At 56.0% G+C, this 19,406-nt stretch overlaps 1 protein-coding gene across 4 annotated transcripts in view; it reads right to left on the reverse strand.

Moving 5' to 3' along the window:
* TUB (TUB bipartite transcription factor) overlaps positions 1-19,406 on the reverse strand; it is an 87,799-nt gene that overhangs the window by 4,556 nt on the left and 63,837 nt on the right. For 2 of the 4 annotated variants that reach the window (XM_040456963.1, XM_040456960.1), the window contains 10 exons: positions 9,672-9,723; positions 9,038-9,200; positions 6,954-7,097; positions 5,444-5,611; positions 4,301-4,422; positions 3,654-3,851; positions 3,255-3,367; positions 2,265-2,382; positions 637-735; positions 245-416 (listed from right to left, as the gene is read on the reverse strand). In XM_040456963.1, the coding sequence (XP_040312897.1) occupies positions 245-416; positions 637-735; positions 2,265-2,382; positions 3,255-3,367; positions 3,654-3,851; positions 4,301-4,422; positions 5,444-5,611; positions 6,954-7,097; positions 9,038-9,200; positions 9,672-9,723 (1,349 nt within the window). Of the gene's footprint in view, positions 1-244; positions 417-636; positions 736-2,264; positions 2,383-3,254; positions 3,368-3,653; positions 3,852-4,300; positions 4,423-5,443; positions 5,612-6,953; positions 7,098-9,037; positions 9,201-9,671; positions 9,724-19,215; positions 19,353-19,406 lie in introns of those variants that run through there. The other 2 variants (XM_040456961.1, XM_040456962.1) reach the window with 2 other exon arrangements.

A 19,406-nucleotide genomic window follows, 5' to 3' on the forward strand; every position in this document is an offset into this window, starting at 1 on the left:
GAGAAAAAGTCCATTCAGAGGGTGTTTCCACACCTGAGACTGCTGACTAGGGTTAGGGCTCCAAAGAAGGTTCTTCCAAAGGCCTCCCCGTCATTATGGTTAGAGAGCTCTTGACATCTGACCTAAGCCGTATGACCCACGTCCTTAAGCTCTGGCCTGTAAAGGCTGGGCTGGGTGAGTGAATCCTGAGCTACAGGCCATGGCTACCACGTGGATGATAATGAGTAAGGGCAGAAACACTCACGGTCATTGCCATGGATGATCTGGAAGTTCTTCACAGAGGCCTGTGTGACGCGCCCGTGGAAGTTGAGTACGTAGGACTGTGTGTCGTCATTCCAGACAGGCGTCTTGTTTTGCAGCTCAATGATACTCTCCGTGTTCTTATTCTGCCAGCGTGCTAGCAGCGTCTCATGCTCCTGGGAAGGCAGCCTCCCCTGAGCCAGGCCCAGCCCTGTGCTGCCGCACCACAACCACCCTGAAGAGGGATGTGCCCTGGGGGCGGGGTTCTTAGATTTCCCTAGACCTCCACGGCTTCTTACACTGTGTCTCCTCCACAGACACAAGCCAGCTACAGTTCTGTCCACAGAAGTGCATGCAGAGGCTGGGATGACGGGGAAGGGGTGGGCAGAGACTCACGTTTCGGGGCCGGATGGAGACTCTCTCATGAACCATGTTCATGCCTGGGACAATCACACTCATCTTCCGTGGCCCCTTGAAACCTAAGACGTTTGTCTCCTGGGAAACACACACACAGAGCGAGAACTCAACACTGGAGAGGACTCTACTTACCTCACGGAGAGATGGCAGGGGCGTGGGGAGAGGGAATGAAGATGATGAGCTCGTTTCCAGCCTCTCCACTTGAATGTCTAACAGGCATCTCTAAACTTGACACATGCAGAACCAAGCTCCCCAATCTCCACTCTGCCTAAACCAGCAACACCTACAGTCTCTCACTTAATTCTTCCATTTGTTCATTCTTGACTCCTTTCACTCACAACCCACTTCTGACAGCAAATGCTGTCAACTCGACCTTCAAATTAGATCCAGAACTCAACCACTTTCTACCAGCATCACGTCTCACCAAGATGACAGTAATAACCTTTATCTGGATTCCTTGTTTCCAACCTTCCCTGCCCCCCATCTTTTGACACAGCAGCAAGCAGTCAAGTCCCATGCTTTGCCTCCACTGTTCATTCACATTAAAAGCTGAAGGCCTTACCCTGACCACAAGGCCTCACATGGTATGGCCCCATCACTTTCCTCTCCACACCATTTGCTCTCCTCTGCACTCACTCTGTCCTCCTTGCTATTCCCCATACATGCCAGTCACTCAGGACATTAGCACTGGCTGTGTTCTCCCCTACACCTACATGGCTGGCTCCAACTTCCTTCCGGGCTTCACCCAAGTGCTACCTCAGGGAGACCCTCCCTGCCATCCTTCCTAAAAGCTTACACACACCTAATATTTCATATCCCTCTTCCCTGCTTTGTTGTTTCCTCTTCACATTCATCAGGAACATTATTTATCTTGTTTATATGTTTTATAGCTTGTCTCCCCTACCAGAGGTTTAAGGTATAAATTTACATCTCTCTTCTTCACTATTGTATCTTCAGTGCCTCAAACAGTACCTGCAACACACAGCTGGGGCTCAGAAAGCATTTGGAGTTTTGGGCTGCCTCCCCAAAGGTGACCAGCAGGTGGCAGCACAGGATCATACAAAACAGCTACAAAGCTTCCAGACTGGCCGCCTTAGAAGTATCCATGCCCAGGTTAATGGAGGTACCAATCCCCCATTTTAAAATGGAGACAAATCCCCTGTATTTATATTCCAGTTTGGTCATTTAGAATCTATAGGACACTGGCAAGTGACCCAACCTCTGAGCTTCAGTCTCATCTATATGATAAAAGATATAAGACTGAGCTCTTAGGTTGTACATTCAGTGAGATGATTATGCAAAGGGCCTTGTAGTCCATGAGGGCCTACATACCAAAGGGAGGACATGAGGGATGACCCAGGCCTCCTGTCTCCTTTCCCAGAGGCTCCCAGGCTGGGCTATATAGAGCTCACCTGGTTCCCAAGGCTCCCTGGCCAGATGGCCACCTGTGGTCTGAGCTCTGAAGACAGGGGCCACTCCAACAGAGAGCAGCCCAACTCTGTACAGTCTTGTCTACTCACAAAGCGAGATGGGAAAGCCCACAGGTTGGGCAAGTCCTCCGTGTCATGTCTAACTTGGAGACTAGAGACCAGGAATGCAGGACTCACATAGCACACGGCTGCCAACTCCTGACGCAAGGCTCCACTTTCCAAAGTAGAGGATGATGCCTTCTGAGGGTTGACTCCATTGTCATAAACGGTGAACTTAGTGCCCATGAGGTTAGACCTGAAGGACAGGCAATCGATAAAGGATCATGCACCTTCTGCCCTAAGGCAGGGAAAAGCTCAGTCTGTCCCATGAGGAGCCTGCAGCACATACTGGATTGAGCCAGGAACAGACCTGGGTGGGGGGGGGACCCCGCTCACTGAATCCCCATGTTTGATCGTGGGCACAAGGCCTGGATTTGCTCTGAAGAGAATCAAAGGGCATCTTAGTTCAGTGAGGGAAATTCCAGGAGGTAAATCTGGGATCCACAAGTTTCCCTCAAGGAACAGGAGTGCTCCTCTCATGGGAGGTGAGCAAGCACAACGGCATGTGGCAAGACTGTAAAGGGGATTCAACATCCTGTAGAGAGTGGATATCACAGATGAACTCCTCTGTCCCATCCAGCCCATGGTGTTGGTCCAGCCCCATCTCCAGCATTACCTCCTCATCTCTAAGCTTGACTTGTTTCCCTGATCTGGCACTCTGCTCCTCAGCAAACACTCCCCAAGAACTAGCTCAGAGCCCTTCTCCGATCCCAAGGTTGCATTCTCTTCCCTCAAGGGCTCTAGCACAGACCATGGGGCCACAGCAGCTCTTCCATGGTGGCCTACATCTTCAATGACTTCCTGAGATTTTGATCCACCACTCTTGGCAGACCCGTGCCCCACTCGCCTGGGAGCAGCTTAGGGTAGGGTGCGCAAGGTCCATCCCCAAGTCTGGCTCTAGACTGGCACAGACCTGGGCCTGTGGTTGGAGCTGATGGACAGACGGAATTCCATGAGCGGATCTGACCCCTAACCTAGAGCTCCTTCAGGGACAAGACATGCCCTGTCCAGGGTCTGGCCCTGCCCCTCCCTCCCACCCCTGCCTGCTTCCCAGGGGAGCGCTAGTACCGCAGTTTCCCGATGTAGCTGTCCCCTCCTCGAGACAAGTCTGTCGGGTCCACAGAGATGAGGTAATTGGAAGTTTTACTCTTCTTTCTCTTCCTTCCCGCCAAGAGGAACACCTTGGGGAATGGAGCAAGGTCACGTTCCAGGCCCAGCCTCTGGTCACAATTACGGGTGCCCCTCACACACACGACTCTCCCTTGCGTCAGCTCCTGAACATATGTGTGTGCACGCACACATGTGCACCAGCAGACACAAAGGTACGCACCGACCAGGTACGGAGGCTTCTGTCCCTTTGGGGGAACTGAAAGGTCCTCAGTGTTGGATCTGAGGCTTCCGGTCACATCCCAGCCCCGGGACCTCAGGCCATCCCCCGGCAGAACTGCAGGTGCAGGCCAACCTCACCTTCTTCCCATCCTCGCGGTCCAGGTGCAGGAAGTAGGTGGGGTACATCCCCCGGTCCATCCCCTTCTTGTCCCGCGTGATGCGGCACTTGATGGTGATACCTTGGGGGGCCGGCCTCAGTGCAAACTCCTCAAGATCCTGGACCTCAACATCCCCCGAGGGTTCTGGGGCTGTTGGGCTGGGGGCCGAGGCTGCCTCCTACCGGGAAGAGAGTAGGAGCCTGATGCCCCAGAGATCTGGAGCAGGTGCAGTTGGCAGTCTGGGATCCAAAGCTGCCCTCTGGGGTGGTGGTGGTGGGAACTGGGGCAAGGTCCTTGGGACATGGGCCTGGCCATGCTGGCCCTGCACCTCAGCCCTTCTCCCACCTCAGTTGTCCCTGGGGGTGGAGACGGAGGATGTGGGCAGGTTCTCAGGGCCATCCTGTCCAACTCGAGCCCTCCCCCTCCGCCCCCCGCTCCTGGCCTGACTGGGGAGGAGGCAGGATAGGAGGACAGAAGAGCCCTGGCCCAGAGAAGCTCCTGGTGGGCACCTAGGCCTAGTCCCAGGAGAGCCAACTATCATTTCTTCACACCCATTCCCCTGTAGCCCGGATGACCACCCTCCGAAGACTGCCGTCCACACCCCTGCTGGGCAGGAGAGCGCCTCACCCTGACAGACTTCCTGCTGGTAGCAGAGCTGGGGCGGGTGTTGCTGTTTAGCTGGGAAGAACTGGAGCTATTCTCGTCCTCATCCTCCTCTTCCTCTTCAAAGCTCATGCTGCTAGAGACACCTGGGCCAGGCAGGGGAGCAGGCAAGGCCGAGGGGTCACATATACACCCCTGGACAAACACCTGTTCAGAAGCACTGAGCCACCCGTACACGTACAGCCATATGTACACACGTGGGTACACACACACACCCAAATATACGCAAGGACACATTCTCTCAAGCGCACGCGTGAGCTGGGGATGCTCACAGTCTGTGTGTGACCCCGCCCCAGCTTTAGCTCAGTGCCCCCATGAGTTTCCCCCAAACCCCCAGTCACAGTGCCCAACTCCTGGGTAGTGAGGCCTGAGCAGAGCTGACCCTGTGCAAGGGGTCTTCATGACCACCAGAGGCCTCAGCTGGCACAGGCAATGGCATCTGCTTGGGGGAGGCCCAGTTCCTCACCCAGCCTGATGTGCAGGGGCTGCCGACTCCCCTCCCAGCCTGTCTGCGGCCTTCTGTCTACGCATCGCTCCCCACCTGGAATGCTGTCCCCAGCCTCACGCTGCCTCAGTGGCCCTTTCTCCAGGAAGCCGGCCCTGATCTGACTTATTGGAGCATGTGGCACTGCCAGGCTTCCCTCTACCACCGTGTGCCAGGGACTCCCTCAGGCAGGGCTCACGGAGGTGCAACTCTGGGCAGCAGGTTTCCCGGGAGGATGTGCCCTGCCTCTCGGCATTCTGGCTCTGCTCCCCGAGCTGAGCAGGTACGGGGGAAACATTGTGCAAAAGGAGCTTTTTCCAAGGAACCAAAGGGAAAGGAAATCTGTCTCCAAACCCGGACCTCCCTGGGGACAGGAGATGGAAGTAGGGAGAGAGGGCTGGGCTGTGGACAGGTTGCTCACTCCAGTTCACATCTATTTCCCTTAACTTGGCCTTATCAGGGGCCCCTACACCCAAGTGTCTCATTGGTGTCCAACTGTGCCCCCCTACCAGGGCCTAGAAGGGACCGCAACAGACACAGGAGGACCATGCTCCTCCAGAAGGGTACATCTATGAACCTGGGACTGAGCTTCCGGGGTGTCACTGAAACCCCACAGGGCTCACCCTTCCTCTGCATCGTGGCACGGAGGTCCTGCCCGCTGGGCTGTGCGCCCCCACCAGCTGCCGTCTCCCCTGCATCCTGGGCGTGGTCTGACTGGCCCACAGTCAGGATCTGCACCGGGCCTCGGGCCTCACACTTGTCTTCTGCCAGTGCTGCTGGCCCGCTGGTGCCTGCAGGCCACGGACACTCCTGAGTTCCGTGGGGATTCGGGGGGAGGGAGAATCTGGATTCTCAGACATCCTTAAAGTGGGTGAGGGACGAGTGGGGAGACTCTCTGCAAAACTTTACTTGCAAAACTGATCTTTAGAAAAAACTAATGATTGCTGCCAGCCTGTTAATGATCGGTAAGCTACGAAGGGACATGGACTTCGTTTCTTCTGCTGTTCCCCCAAGTTAGCTGCCGAGGGTTGGTTTGAAATGCTTCACATCCCTATGGAAAAACAGCCATCTACAAAACCAACTGCACAGTGAAAAGGACAAGATGGAGAACAAAGATCGATCGTGACCAGACCCAAGGCCACCACTCGTTCACACGTGACCAGCTCCTGGTTACCAGTGCTGATCTCTCTCTCTCTCTCTCCAACACAGACACACCCATGCTGCTCGCTCGCTCGCACGCGCGCTCTCTCTCTCTCTCTCTCTCTCTCTCTCTCACACACACACACACACACACGGTAACTCATAGACATCATTCGAAACATATGGGGCCTCCTGAAAAAGGTGGGGTTTGGCATACACTTGCTTTCCCACATGGAAGATCTCCCGTCCCACATCACCCAGCCCCAGGTGCCCAAGTAACAGAAGGCCTGGCCCACACAGGTGGCAGCTGCCCTGCCTGGTTGGGCTGTGCGCCAAATGCTGCTGTCAGCTCCAGAAGCCTAGGAACCCGGACATACCACTGTCCAACCATGGCCCACAGGCCTGGCAATCACTGGCCCCTGCCCAAGGGTTGAGGACACAGAGTGTCTAGCCAGCAGAGACAGGACTCGTGGCAGGAGCCACTATAAAACTGTCCTCGATCTCTGGGGATCTTTTCTGGAGAGAGAGGAACACAGAGAACAGACTGGTTTGTGGGCCCGGAGGCTGGAGTCAGGACTCGAGCAGAGAGTGGAGGAAGCCCACAGGGCAACCATGAGTGCTGGACAAGGATGGGCAGGCGGCCCGGGAGGCTGTGACACCTGCTGCAGGGAGCGTCCTGGGGCAGGACACAGGCAGCTGGCCAGGCAGGCACTCAGGCCGGGTGGGGGAGGGACTTCCCAGGCCTGACCCAGCCGAGATGCACGTCACTTCTGGCAGCAGGAAGAGCTTGCCCACACCCACGGGCCGGCGCAGGAACCCCATGAGCTAGACGAAGCCTGTGAGCCAGCTGGGTGGGGGCCTGAGTGCCATTCCGGGCCTTCGTGGAGGCCTCCCGCCCTGTCCCTTACCTCCAAGTCTGGAGGAGAAGCCTCCCCCCAACCCTCCAGTGGGAGCCAGGCCTCCTGAGGAGGGCTGTAGTGGAGGCAAGCCAACCTTTGTGCTTCCCCTTCTTCTCCTTCCTAGAGGCCCCGCCCTGGCCTCCTGCTGCTGCGGCTGCCTTGGTTCTCTTGGCTGAGGCTGGTGCTGTTGGGCGGGCAGCTCCCAGCTGTGCACTGGTAACTGGGTCAGCCTCTTGAACTGCTCAGGAGAGAGCCAGAGAGAGAGCAATGGGTGAGATCTAGGTGAGAGCAGAGGTCCAAGTGGAACTCACTTCTCAGCACATTTCCCAGGGCTGCGCCACCACCTGAGCCCCACCGGGGCCTCTGAACCACCCATCTTGACAAGGCACAGGGGCCCGGGGCAGGCTGGGCCGGAAGGAGGTGGCACCCCCACTCCAGTGTGATAAAGTCACAGCAAGCTGGCCCACACCATGATCCATCAAGAAGCACTGCAGTCAGTCTCTGGGCCAGCAAACATTCTGAGCCTGGGCAGGGGAAGGGAGAAGATCTGGGAGAATGTGGGTCACTGAAAATGGTGAAGACAGAAAAGGCTGCATCTCCTAGAAGAGCCCAGAACTAGCAGGACAAGCACGGCGGGGAGCCTGCGCTGGCCCTCACAGGACAAGTCCACAGGAGCCTGGATGCTGGAGCACCCCCAAGGCAGGAGAATAAGTCTGGGACATGAAGAGTTGTACACACTGACAGAGAGGCCTCACAAGGATCACAGCTGGATGGCCTCCAAAGTCTCCACACATCAGGACCCCAACCTGCTCAAAGTCCCTGAATGACTTCTCAATGCTCATAACATGAAGATGACCAACATTCTCTTGTGAGTCTGGCCCCTCCAGCTCCCCTCCACTTGGCCTTAATCTCACACTCCTCACTTCTCAGGAGACCCAAGTCCCGGCCACACCAGGCTCTTTCAGTGCCTTGTGCACCCGGTCCCTCTTGCCACAGAAGCCTTGCTCTAGCTGCCTGAACCGCCCTCACTATTGACTGTCCCCTAACCCCAACTGAACTCCCACTCAACCTGTGCCCTCCTCAGGGAGGCTTTCCCTGACCCCAGTCTGGGAGTAGGCTCTCTGCCATTCACTCCCGGAGCCTGGTTTCTTTCTGCAAAATACACCTGTGACTATCTGTTTAACTCTCTCTGCCCTCCAAGACCTTAAGGTTCATGTGTGAACAGAGACCACACCTGTTTTGTGCTTACCCAGGACCCTCAGCCTCTAATCCAGAGCCTAACATAAACCAAGCCCTCAAAATATATTTAAGAAACAAATATTTAACATGAACGAGCATGGCCAATAAATCAAAAACCACTTGCTGGGATAAACACTTCTGATTTACGTCAAACTCCCCAATCATCCTCTGGAAACGATCCCATTGTACTTAACACCAAGAGCCTGCAGAGGGCAGGGCGGAGACAGCTAGGGCTGCAGGTGGGGGTGGCAGGTACTCTAGGGCATCCCTAGCCCAGGCCAGCCAGTCACCTGTGCGGCCGCCTCCTGGGGCCCTGCCCGCTGCTCAGAGCTGGGCAAACACTGGCCCTCCCGGGCAGCAGGAGGCAGGCAGCCTGGTCTCGAGTCTCAGCAGGGAACAGCACTCAGCAGACTGGACTACCATGGAACACACCATGGCCGCTTCAATGTTTCAAAGCCCTGAGAAACAGAATTATCCTCACTTTGCAATGGGACAAAACAGACCCAGAGAGGGGAAATGACTTGCTCACAGTCACAAGTGAGCAGGTGACCTATGGTGGTGCAACCAGAAGCTGTGTCTTGTCACATGGGAGGCACACTCCCTCCAGAAGGGCTGCCGTCCTTCTGCGAGCCTGGCCCTGCCCCGGGCACACAATCTGTACTCAAGAAAACAGCTGCTGAAACAGCTGCATGGCAGTGACTTACGAGACTCCCAAAGCCTCAAGATGCCTGAGCATATGCAGGGGCCCCGGGCTCCAGGCCCCTCCCTCGGCCCGCCTCCCTCCACCTGAGCTGGGAGCCGCAACCAGCCTGAGCACACCCTGATGGGGTGAGCCCCTCGCCTGTGCAGGCAGGAAGTCCCTGAGGCGCTCCCCAAAGCAAAGCCAGGGTATGAAGCCACAGCACGGGGGCCTGCGCAGGCTGACCCAAGGGCAGATACCTTGGTAGCTGGTGCTGCCACTGCTGCTGAGGTAGGACTCCACCAGGGGGGCCTGCTCCTCCGACTGCCGGGCCCGCCGGCTCCGGGGCCGCCCATCCGCATTGGCCTGCACCATCAGGGGTTCCTGACGCTTCTTCTTCTGCTTCTGCTCCAGCAGGGCCCGCTACAGAGGCACCGGACAGGCAGGGAAGTTGGCGGGCCCTGAGAGGGCAGCCTATCACTTCCGCCCAGAGGGCAGGCTCCCAACTGGGATCAAAGAGAAGGCCCTGCTCGTTCAGCTCAGTTCTAGAGGTTGCGATGGGATCCACAGCCCACTCCGGACCAAGGTACCTTGAGACTCAGGGTCCAGGAAAAGGAGGTAAAAGTGAGCCCGGGGAGTTGCCCTGGCAGGACCCCAGCACAGATGTCCAGGGTTCCACCTGCAGTGGTCCAGCTGCCTATCCCACAGAAGCCCTGGGTTCTGGGGCAATGCTAATGCTGAGCTGGCAGAGAGGGCTTGCCTGTCTTCTGTGAGAGCCTCCTCCTCCCCAGAGCCACCCCAGGAAGGGAGACAATCCTCCCTCCCCACCCTTGGAGACTCAGGCCAAGACGGCAAATGCTGACCACGCCTCCACCTGGCCCCAGCCCCACTCACCTGCCGGTCAAGCTTCTGCTGCCTCAGGTTGCTGCCCTCATCATCTAAGACACTGCAGAGGGAGAGAGGGGCACTCAGGGCCTGCCTACCACATGCCAGGATGGAGCCCAGAGCCCACCCCCAGCACATCTGCATTCTTTAAACCCCTCCTGTCATGACTCCTGGGTACATAGGAGAGAGAGGAAGGGTGGAGCCACCCTCTGGAAATTGGCTCCAGACAAAAAGGTGTGAGCCATATTTTAGCCACTTTAGAGCTTTCTCCTGATGGGATCCTTGCTGATTCAAGGAATTCCTAGTCAGCCTGGCCCCAGTAAGTACAGGAGGAGACTTTCCCTTTGCGCCCATGAGCAGGAACATGCCTGAGATCCAGGAAACCTGTCCCAAGGCACCAGGCAGAAGCCGGGCGGGCCCAAGGCCGGGCTTCAGAGTCAGGCGCCCGTCCGTTCCAGGTGCCTCTCGGATCTCACCAGCTCTTCCCCTCTCTTTCCATCCTTTCTGGAGGAGGCTGGATCCTCTGGGGCAGACACCTTCCCCTTCTGTTCAAACTCCTGGCTCTCCGGGTGGCAGAATGGAGGTGCTAACACTGCCCACTCCCCTTCCCCACTTAAAGAGGGTTGAGGGTCCCCTCATTTGGGAGAGTGAAGCTAAAACACCAACCAGTCCCTCAGGGCAGGGCTGGGTGGGTGGGCATGTCAGCGCATAGCCCAGCAACCAGCCAATATGGCACCAATATGGCGCAGGGGGCACCAGGGCATCAAATCCTTGAGTCCCTAAGGTCTTAGAACAGGTAGCATCACCTCACATACACCAGACCTGCCTCCCAGGAAGGTAAGCATAATCAGCGAGCTCCAACCACTTAGCCTTCCTTCTCATCCAAGACACATACATGAGACCCAAGCCCAAATTCTATAAAAGCCAAGGTTAAGGGGTAAGACTGGAGCCTGAGGATCTGAACCCTGGGAATCCCCAGGCTGCCCTGGCCCAGTTATGCTGGAGCCTGCCCCTGAACCAGACCTGTGTGGGTACCTGCATAGGCTTGCCTGAGTGCATCAGGTCTGTGTGTGAAGCTCTAAGTGTATCTCATGCACGTGAACACACGGGGATGTGGGCAAATATAGGAGTACATCTACGTGGATAAGCACATACCTGGATATCAATGCATGCAAACACCTGCGTAAGAAGTGGGTGTGCTTGTGTGCAGGTGAGTACAGTGTGCATGTAACGGGGAAAGATGAGGTCAAGTCGCCCCACAGACAAGGTAAAGCCATTTCCACCTCCTCCTGACAACAGCAGTTCTTTCTAGCTGGACCAATCATTGACTTGAAAGGACCCTTCAGTTCAAACTACCTGTGCATCCATGTGCTGGGGCAGCTGGCCCGGGGGGAGGCAGGAAGTCCACGGATTACACAGCTCACTGCCCACCTCTGGCGTCACCCACACACCTCCCTGGCCACAACCTATAACGACTGCATGTTTTTAACTGGCAGCTGTCCTACCTACTGGAAGGCCTTTCCTGATACCCAGGGACTGCTGTACACTCAAGAGGAGCCCCAACTGTGATCTGGGGCCATGCACAGCCTTATTCACCAAAATCCTTGGCTGCCAGAGCACAAGAGAAAACACTACTAAACAGACATGCTCAAAGTCAAGGGCTCGGTCCACCTAAAATAGTCTAGAGCTGCATGTGGGACTCCCTGAAGGCATTGCCAGGGCCTAGGACAGGTTAGAAGCCCCTAAAAACGCAAGCTGTCTGGGACAGTGAGTGCCCCATCAGAGAAAACAGGCATGACGGGAGAGTGGCAGCAAGGGTCTTGAAGAAAGGATGACGGTACTAGAGTGAGCAAGATGCCTGGGGGCCCTGCCAGGTCTGAGAGGCTACATCTCTGCCACTGGTCTCTCCACCTAAGTCAGTGGTCTGACTGAATAACACCAAGGCAAAGCGTCTGCTCCCACAGACTTCAACAGGTCAGTCCACAAACACCACTGTCTACCCAGGGCTCCTGCACGAGCAATGCATATTCATTTATAACTTCCCGGATACAGATGGAGACTGCAGTCTGGACTCCATGTGGCACCTGGCTGACAGAAGCGACGGGGCCTGAAATCCACCCGTGCTCTGCTTGCCAAGCTCTGTGCCTGGGTGCACACGGGGCGGCCTGTAATCTCAGTCACGTGCCAGTGGCCTGGCTACAGGCGACCGTGTCACCTCTGCCAGACTGCCGGCTCCACCTCCCGCCAGCAGGAGAGGCAGTCTCATGGCTTGCTGGGATGATGCGAGTCGCTCGTACTTTCACAGGGCAGGGCAGAGGGCACTCATCTGGGTCATCCTGGCACTGGGCTTGCTGAGCAGGGCAATGAAGATGCCTCCCATGGTGCTGACACTAAAATCTAGGGTCATTTAGAAAAGGGGACATCCAGGGGCGCCTGGGTGGCTCAGTCAGTTGAGAGTCCGACTTTGGCTCAGGTCATGATCTCACAGTTTGTGGGTTCGAGCCCTGCGTCGGGCTCTGTGCTGATAGCTCAGAGCCTGGAGCCTGTTTCAGATTCTGTGTCTCCCTCTCTCTCTGCCCCTCCCCTGTTCACACTCTGTCTCTGTCTCAAGAATAAACATTAAAAAAAAAATTTTTTTTTTTAAAGAAAAGGGGACATCCATCTGAGGGTTAAGCTGACATTAGCAAAGCCACCTCCAGAACTGCTGGGTCACACTGGCAGCCGGATGGACAAAAGGTGGCTCCAGCCATGGTGGCCTTGCTGCCCAGTGCCTCTAATGTCCTTATTCGTGCAGGAGGGTACATTCCTACCCCAGGCTACTGTCCACTGCCACGGTCATTCTATAGTCACATCCAGGTAAGGAAGCTGCCTTCCTCTTCCTCTGGCCCCATCTCCTTTCCCTGATGGAGGAGAAAGATGAAGAGCTGCAGGCTTTAGCAACAGTGATAAGATTATAAGCAGAATGGACTTCACCACCGGAGATGGATGGATGAACAGAAAGATGGATGAACTAGGGGTAGGCTTCTGAAGAGATTCCAGAAACTCAGCCTGGAGGTGCCTAGAGAGCCATCCACCATGCCTGTTGGAGCAGCCGTGGGGGCGGGGGGGGGGGGTACGTGCAGGCTGGGGGCGGCAGTTGGGAGAAGCAACTTGTGCCCGGTGAGTCACAACGTGCCTGGCTGAGCAAGACCCACCCAGGAGGGCTGGCAATTAAAGGACCTACATGGAGTGGCTCCGACAGCAGGCAGCAGCAGGTACAGTGAACAGGCTCCTGGCACAGCACTGTTTCTAGGAAAGCCGCAAAGGCACGAGGCGAACCACGGTCCCCCAGCAGGGATAGGCTTGCACTGCCTAACCGCAATGTATCCGGGGCACATGACACCCGTCCCTGGTGGATAACGGAATCCCCGCAAACCCCAGCTGCTGAGGAGCACAATGACAACAAGGATGGCTGTCTCCAGGGAGTCAAGGAAACCCCTCTCACCTCCTCAGCAGGGCCGGGCTCCACCCCTCCAGACAGCCCTGCCTCTCAGCTCCCGCTTCAGCACCTTCCTTTCTCACCGACACTGTCTCTGTCTGATGGGCACTATTCTAGGCAGCATTAAATGATAACCACAGAGGAGAGTAATGGCTTTTTAACAACTCGGGCTCCAATTATGGAACCACTGCCAAGCCCAGGCTGCCAGCTGCAGCCCCGCCAGGAGCCTCGGACAGGAGACAGGACACTGATGGATGGGGCCTCCAGCTGACCCTGGTGTCTCCTTCATTATAGGCGTCTCCTGCTGGGGACGAGACCAGGGAGACCCAGGAAAGCACCATAAAATGGCTATGGGCCCTGGGGCCCGACTTGGTAATCCAGAACTGCTGGGGAAATTACCCCAGAGTCAATCTCTCACCTCACCCTCGCTTCTAAAACAAGAGATGTAATGATGCTAATGCTCAGCCATGCAAATGAGGACCACGAGCCACACTGGCTCATGAGGGTCAGAGAAATCCAGGCTGCGGTGTCCATCAATCCATCCACTCTGCCCAGGACCAACAAGGTGGCCCCTTCACCTCCCAAGGAGAGCCCCTCCATACCCTCTTGCTTCCCTCCTAGATGCCCAACAGATATCTGGAGAGAAAACTGTGCTTGACAACAAATGAGAGCGAGGCACTTCTTCTCCCATGGGATGGAAGGGCCAGACAGGGACAACACATTTAGGAAGCCGGTTCCCTGCCTCTCATCTCAGACGCCACCCTACATGCTCAGCTGACCCACCAGAGCTGACCAGAGGCCTGGGGGTCAGGCTACCCAGGGACAGGCCCGTACCCCATGGCCAATTCACTCTCCCCTTTTACTCCCTCATTCCTTCCACTCAATCACAGTGGAAACTGCCCCTGTCGGACCCAGGGAATCAGGGAAATGGCCTACCAGAGTGGGAAAGACCACCCAGGGGGCCAGGCCACAACCCCTGTACCCAATGCCAGACTCCCCTACCCCCACCCCGGCACATTCAGATCTGTGGCTTTTGTTGCTTAGTGGCTGCTTGGAACATCATGGAAACAGTACGGCTGGGAACAGAGGGAGCCCCAGAAGGAAGAAGAGTCCCAGCCTCCCCGGATGGACCCTCTCCGTTCCAACCGCTGATTCCCAAACTTAGCAGGTGTGTTAAAACTGCTATGGGCACTAGGGCCTGACTTGGTAATTCAGAACTGCTGGGGAAATTACCCCAGAGTCAATCCCTCGCTGCACTCTCTCTTTTAAAACAAGAAACGTAGGTGATTCTAATGCTCAGCCATGCAAATGAGGACCATGAGCCACAGCTGGTGCTCTCTAAAGAACAAAAAAGAAATTGGAGAGTTGCTGGAAGTATGCAAATGCAGCCTTATGTTCAGATGGGGGAAGAAATTATAGCCTGCAGATCAGGAGTCTTATGTAGGCCCCAGGTTAAGATCACGGGACAGGCCAAGTGAGCAGCTAGAAGACCCAGTGACCACCAGGAGCAAGCCCAGGCCACTGGCAAGTCAGGGCACATGCCCCCAGACCTATCAGGGAAAACGGGAGGACAGCGCAGCCAGGCTTCCACATGGACTCGCAGGGACCAGTGATGGTCACCCATGGGCACGACGAAGCCACATGAATGGCATGCTTCTCCAGTAAGACAGACACTCAAAGATCTTTGCAACAATAGAGCATGCCATAGCCAGAGAAGGTTTCTAGCATCCTGCTTGCCCTGGTTGGCATGTTTACTGATGACCTAAAGACAAGGCAGGCCTCTCAGCAGACTTTAAATGACGCAAAGTAGAAGTGATACTAAACTGTTCATTAAGACAGTAGGGCTTCAGGGGCACCTGGGTGGCCCAGGTCACGATCTCATGGATCCTGGGGCTCTGTGCTGACAGCTCAGGCCCTGGAACCTGCTTCGGATTATGTCTCTCTCTCTCTCAAAAATAAACATTAAAAAAATTTTTTTTTCTTTTTAAAAAGACAGTAGGACTTCAGAAGACACTGGAGAGCTAACAGAGTCTAACTAACAGAAACCTAACAGGAGAAGGTCATGTCTCACATGTGGGTCCCCGAACCTAGGTCTTCCTGACACAGGCAGAATGGGAGAGACAGGGCTTGACATCAGCCTGATGAGACTTCAGGGTTCTGTTTACAGAGGTCTCAAGGTGACTAGTCAGCGAGCCAAAGCCATTCCCCGAGATGGTGAGGACTCAAGGTCAGCCACGGCCCCGGGCCAGGAAGTAACAGCCTCCCTCCACTGCTGTGGGACAGGCCACACCCTGCAGGCTGCAGGTGCCTCTAGGCCTGTGCTGGAGGAGGGCAGAGACCAATCTGAGTGTACCAACAGGATGCCTGCTCCCCAAGTCCACTCTTTCACCCCTGTGTTTCCTTCTCCTTCTGCCCTAAGCAACATCAGGAAGACTTCCCAGGGGGGTTTGGGCGGGGAGTGGAGAGAGATTCTGCTCCTCGCCCCTGCCGCCACAGGCGAAGCAGCAGGCCACAGCATCCAGGGCGCCCTGAGGCTCCCCACACAGGCAGAACTGAAAGAGTCAGGTCTTGCTTGGTCAGCGGCCATTCCACTCTCCAGAAAGCATAGTGAGAAAGTGGTGAGAGGACCCCAAAAAGAGCCAAGAGGAGGGAACACCCAGAGGCATGCTGAGGCTCACCCCAAGGAAGAACTTTCTACTGGTCATAGCCATCTGATGGCAGGCTACTGCACAGAGCATTCGCACCGAGGACTGGACAGCAAGGGCCCTTCCAGCCGAGCTTCTCATTCTCTAACCTAGGCCCACACTCTTCCAGAAGTATTCCTTTTTCTGAGAGGGGAGTACTACATCCCTCGGGTGTGCTGACAACCTGGGTGTGGAGCCAGGAAAGCCGGGAAGTCCTAAAAGCTATCTGGGGATGCCTCTTTGATTCAAAGTAGCAGGCATCTTGTCTATGCTGGCTCATGCCAGGCACACAGCCAAGAACCAGATGAGGTCCCTGCTCTCCAGGAGTTCAGGGCCTGGCTGGAGACACACCAGACAACGGCCGCACGACCATGCGGACAGAGCACTGAGGACAGGGGCTGGCCAGCACGCCCCACTCTGAATACTCCACCTGCAGCTCATCGAAGGCTGTGAAGTCAGGAATGAAGGGCATTTAATACTCAAGAACAACACAGATGGACAGAAAATGGCACAAGTGGAAATTATTAGTAGTAATAACAGAAACATATCAAAAGGCAAAACGCTCTTCTAATTGTTCAACTTTATAAACTAAATGGCTCCCTTCTGAATCAGAATGTGAGATTAATCCATAATCATTGTAAACTGAGCCACAATTACCCTTAAGAAGATTATCACCAACTGGCGTCGCTTAGAAGAAAATGAGCCAGGCCTAGGGAACGCAGGTGCAACCATCACAGAGGGAATAAAACCCCCACCAGGAGAGCTAATAAGAAATCGACCGGCTTCTCTCCCCCAAACCAAATAACACATTCCAGTTCTGACATGCTGTGACATCGGGGGGAAGCCTCATACCAAAGCGCGTGCACACGTGCCCATCCCCCTCATCTGCAAGTAAACTGCCTTGCCAGTCTCCTGCCCCAGTTTTCTGTGATCACACAGGCATGTGGCTTTAACTGCAATCAGCAGCCCAGTTAACGCAAGGAGGCAATTTGCATCTCCTCCTCTCAGCCCAGGCCTCCCCATTCTGAAAGTCTACACCCAAAGTCCAGTGCCGTCCCAGGCTCGGTGCACGCTCAGAAAGACCCCAACAAGGCACGAGAGATTCGGGCAACTTCTGACTATAGCCTGCTCCCAGCTTGAGACCCACCCTCTTGGCCACAAAGCAAAAAGGCTCTGTGCCTTTTTGGGTGACAGAGCAATGGGACAGCAAGCAGGCAGGGCCACAAGGGTGCCAAGCTGCTCCTCAGGGGTAGTCTGCCAGGGTGATAAGATTCTGTGCTCCAGGTGCAGTGTGCGGGCCCAAGAAGGGGATGGGGCGATGGAGTGGTTGGACCTGGGCTGGAATAAGTGCCAACTCACTCCTCGAAGGATGCCAGTGCCCTGGGGATTGCTGGAGGATAAGGCCACTTCCCAGAGACAACCCCACTTCTCCAGGGCCCCCTTTCCTAGGGGCAGGATTAAGCCTCCCCTATTTGAGACAGACTTTCTCTAAGACCTATGCACTTACTCTATGCATTGCTTTGGTCTTTGGCTCCTGGGAGAGGCTTCCTTGAACCACGATCTGGCCCGGCCCCCAGTCGGCCAGACCCTAACCGCACCGTCGTGTCTGTAAGTGCTGTCCCTTCCCTCCCTCCGAAGTTAGTCTGTGGTCACCACCTGCCACCTGCTCCTCCATACTGGTACTCCCACAGCACTGGAGGCCACTCAGCCCACAGGCACTACCCCAGCCACCTGCTGGGTGGCTAGGAAAGGTTAATGATACTCCTTGTGGCTGCACCCCCTCAGTACAGGTGTGTCAAGAAAGCCAGGATGTTCCAGAAACTACCTGTGCCCCTAGCCTGGATGCCCAGTGTAGGGTAGCAGCTCTTCTGAGTCAGCAAAGCCCCAGTTTCCTGATAGAAATATCTCCCTGATATATGGGAGACTCTGAGGTGTGACTGCATTAGGTCTTCAGGAAATCCTAGGAGTGACTTGTGTATGTGTGCACGTGGGTATGTCGGTGGGAGGAGCACCCACAAATTCTAACTTGGGAAACCCTAAAGCCCCCAAAGGAGCTGAGATTAGAGATAACAGTTCTTAAGAGAAACCCTGAATCCCCAGGCCAGTTGACAGGTGCTTGTTTGCAGAAGGATCTGCTTTTAACAAGCCTCAGGCGGTTTCAGCTGGTTTCCATTTTGGATGCTGTCTGGACAGACTATAGAAGAGCTCGGTCAGAAGTATTTCCTATCAGTGACTGGACTCAGGTCCGTCCCTCCCCAAGAGCTGGCTGTTACAAGGCGGGTCCTGAGGGTCTGGTCCTACAACCCACGGGCCTGTGCACCTAAGCAGACACTAACATAGTGGACCCTAGCAGTCCAGCACCTATTTTACACACATGCCTCTCTGGGAGGCCTAGAGACAGCCCCGTAGCCCATGGCAACCAGGAGCCAATAGGTGGCCAAGGATCTGGCGCTGCCATGACGATGAGATCTATTCCAGTGGTAACGGAGAGAATGGAGTGCATGGGGGAAAGGCCTGCACCTGTGTGAAACCCCCCACACTCCTCCCCCACCCAGACCTCCACACAAGTAGCAAAGCCCAGCTGTCCTTGGGACAGACCAGAGTCTGGGAACACAGGGTGGCTGTGCTTCCTGTGTTTTCATGAGTGTTCTTATGCATGTAAAGGCAGTTCTATGTATTGTGAGTTAGTGTGCGTCCAGGTATGGACCTGTTAGCAAGTGGATTTCTGAGTCTCTGAAAGATAGGAGTAGTATCTGTGAGTGGGTAGCAGGTGTCAGGTATCGTCCCATACAGGATGTGTATGTGCACAGATAGTAGTACACCCGTGTGAGCCCAAGAATCAGTGTGGGGGGAGACGTACAGGGTGCATGTGTATATGAGCAGCCAGTGATCTTGGTTCAGAATAACTGTCTCCAGGAATTCATGCTTTGAGTGTGGGAACCGACCAGCAGGATCATCTTTGGCTGGATGCACTCACGGAAGGTGCATGCCTGCAGCTTGTACCGGGGGTCTGTCCACGGCTACACTGGCATGTGACCTGGTGCGCTGGGCCTAGGAGGGGGCTTAGAGCAGTGCGCTCCTTCCCCAGGCGGCCACATGGCGCTGCCGGACCCAACAAGGGCCCCACACAGGCCCAGAGCTCTGGACCCTTTCAGCAACCCCGGCGGACGGGAGATGAAGCAGGGCAGCCAGGTTCAGTCCGCCCGGGGCCCAAAGTTGGGATAGGAAGGCCCAGCGCCTCCAGCCCGCGCCCGCAGTGTTGGATGGGATGGATATGGGAGCCCTGCGCCCCGGGTCGGGGTGGAGGGCACCCTCGCCCTCAGCGCTGGAGGGTAGTGGGCCGGGCCCGCGTCCCGAAGCCGAAGGGGAGGTGGGACGGGCTCCCGCGTACCTGTAGGGAATCCAGTCGGAATGCGGCTTGGAAGTCATGTCTCCCGGGGGCGGGGCGGCGGCTGCGGCTCTGGAAGCCGGGGGCCGGCGCGGGGACCCTGCTCAGCTCCCGGGCCGCCCCGGGCCGCATCCTCCCGGGCCGGGGCGCTGGGCCCCTCCGAGGCCCGCGCTGCACGCCAGGGCCCCGGCCGC

The sequence above is a fragment of the Herpailurus yagouaroundi genome, unplaced genomic scaffold, assembly GCF_014898765.1.
Source record: "Herpailurus yagouaroundi ecotype Mexico unplaced genomic scaffold, PumYag 218, whole genome shotgun sequence".
Taxonomy (NCBI): domain Eukaryota; kingdom Metazoa; phylum Chordata; class Mammalia; order Carnivora; family Felidae; genus Herpailurus; species Herpailurus yagouaroundi.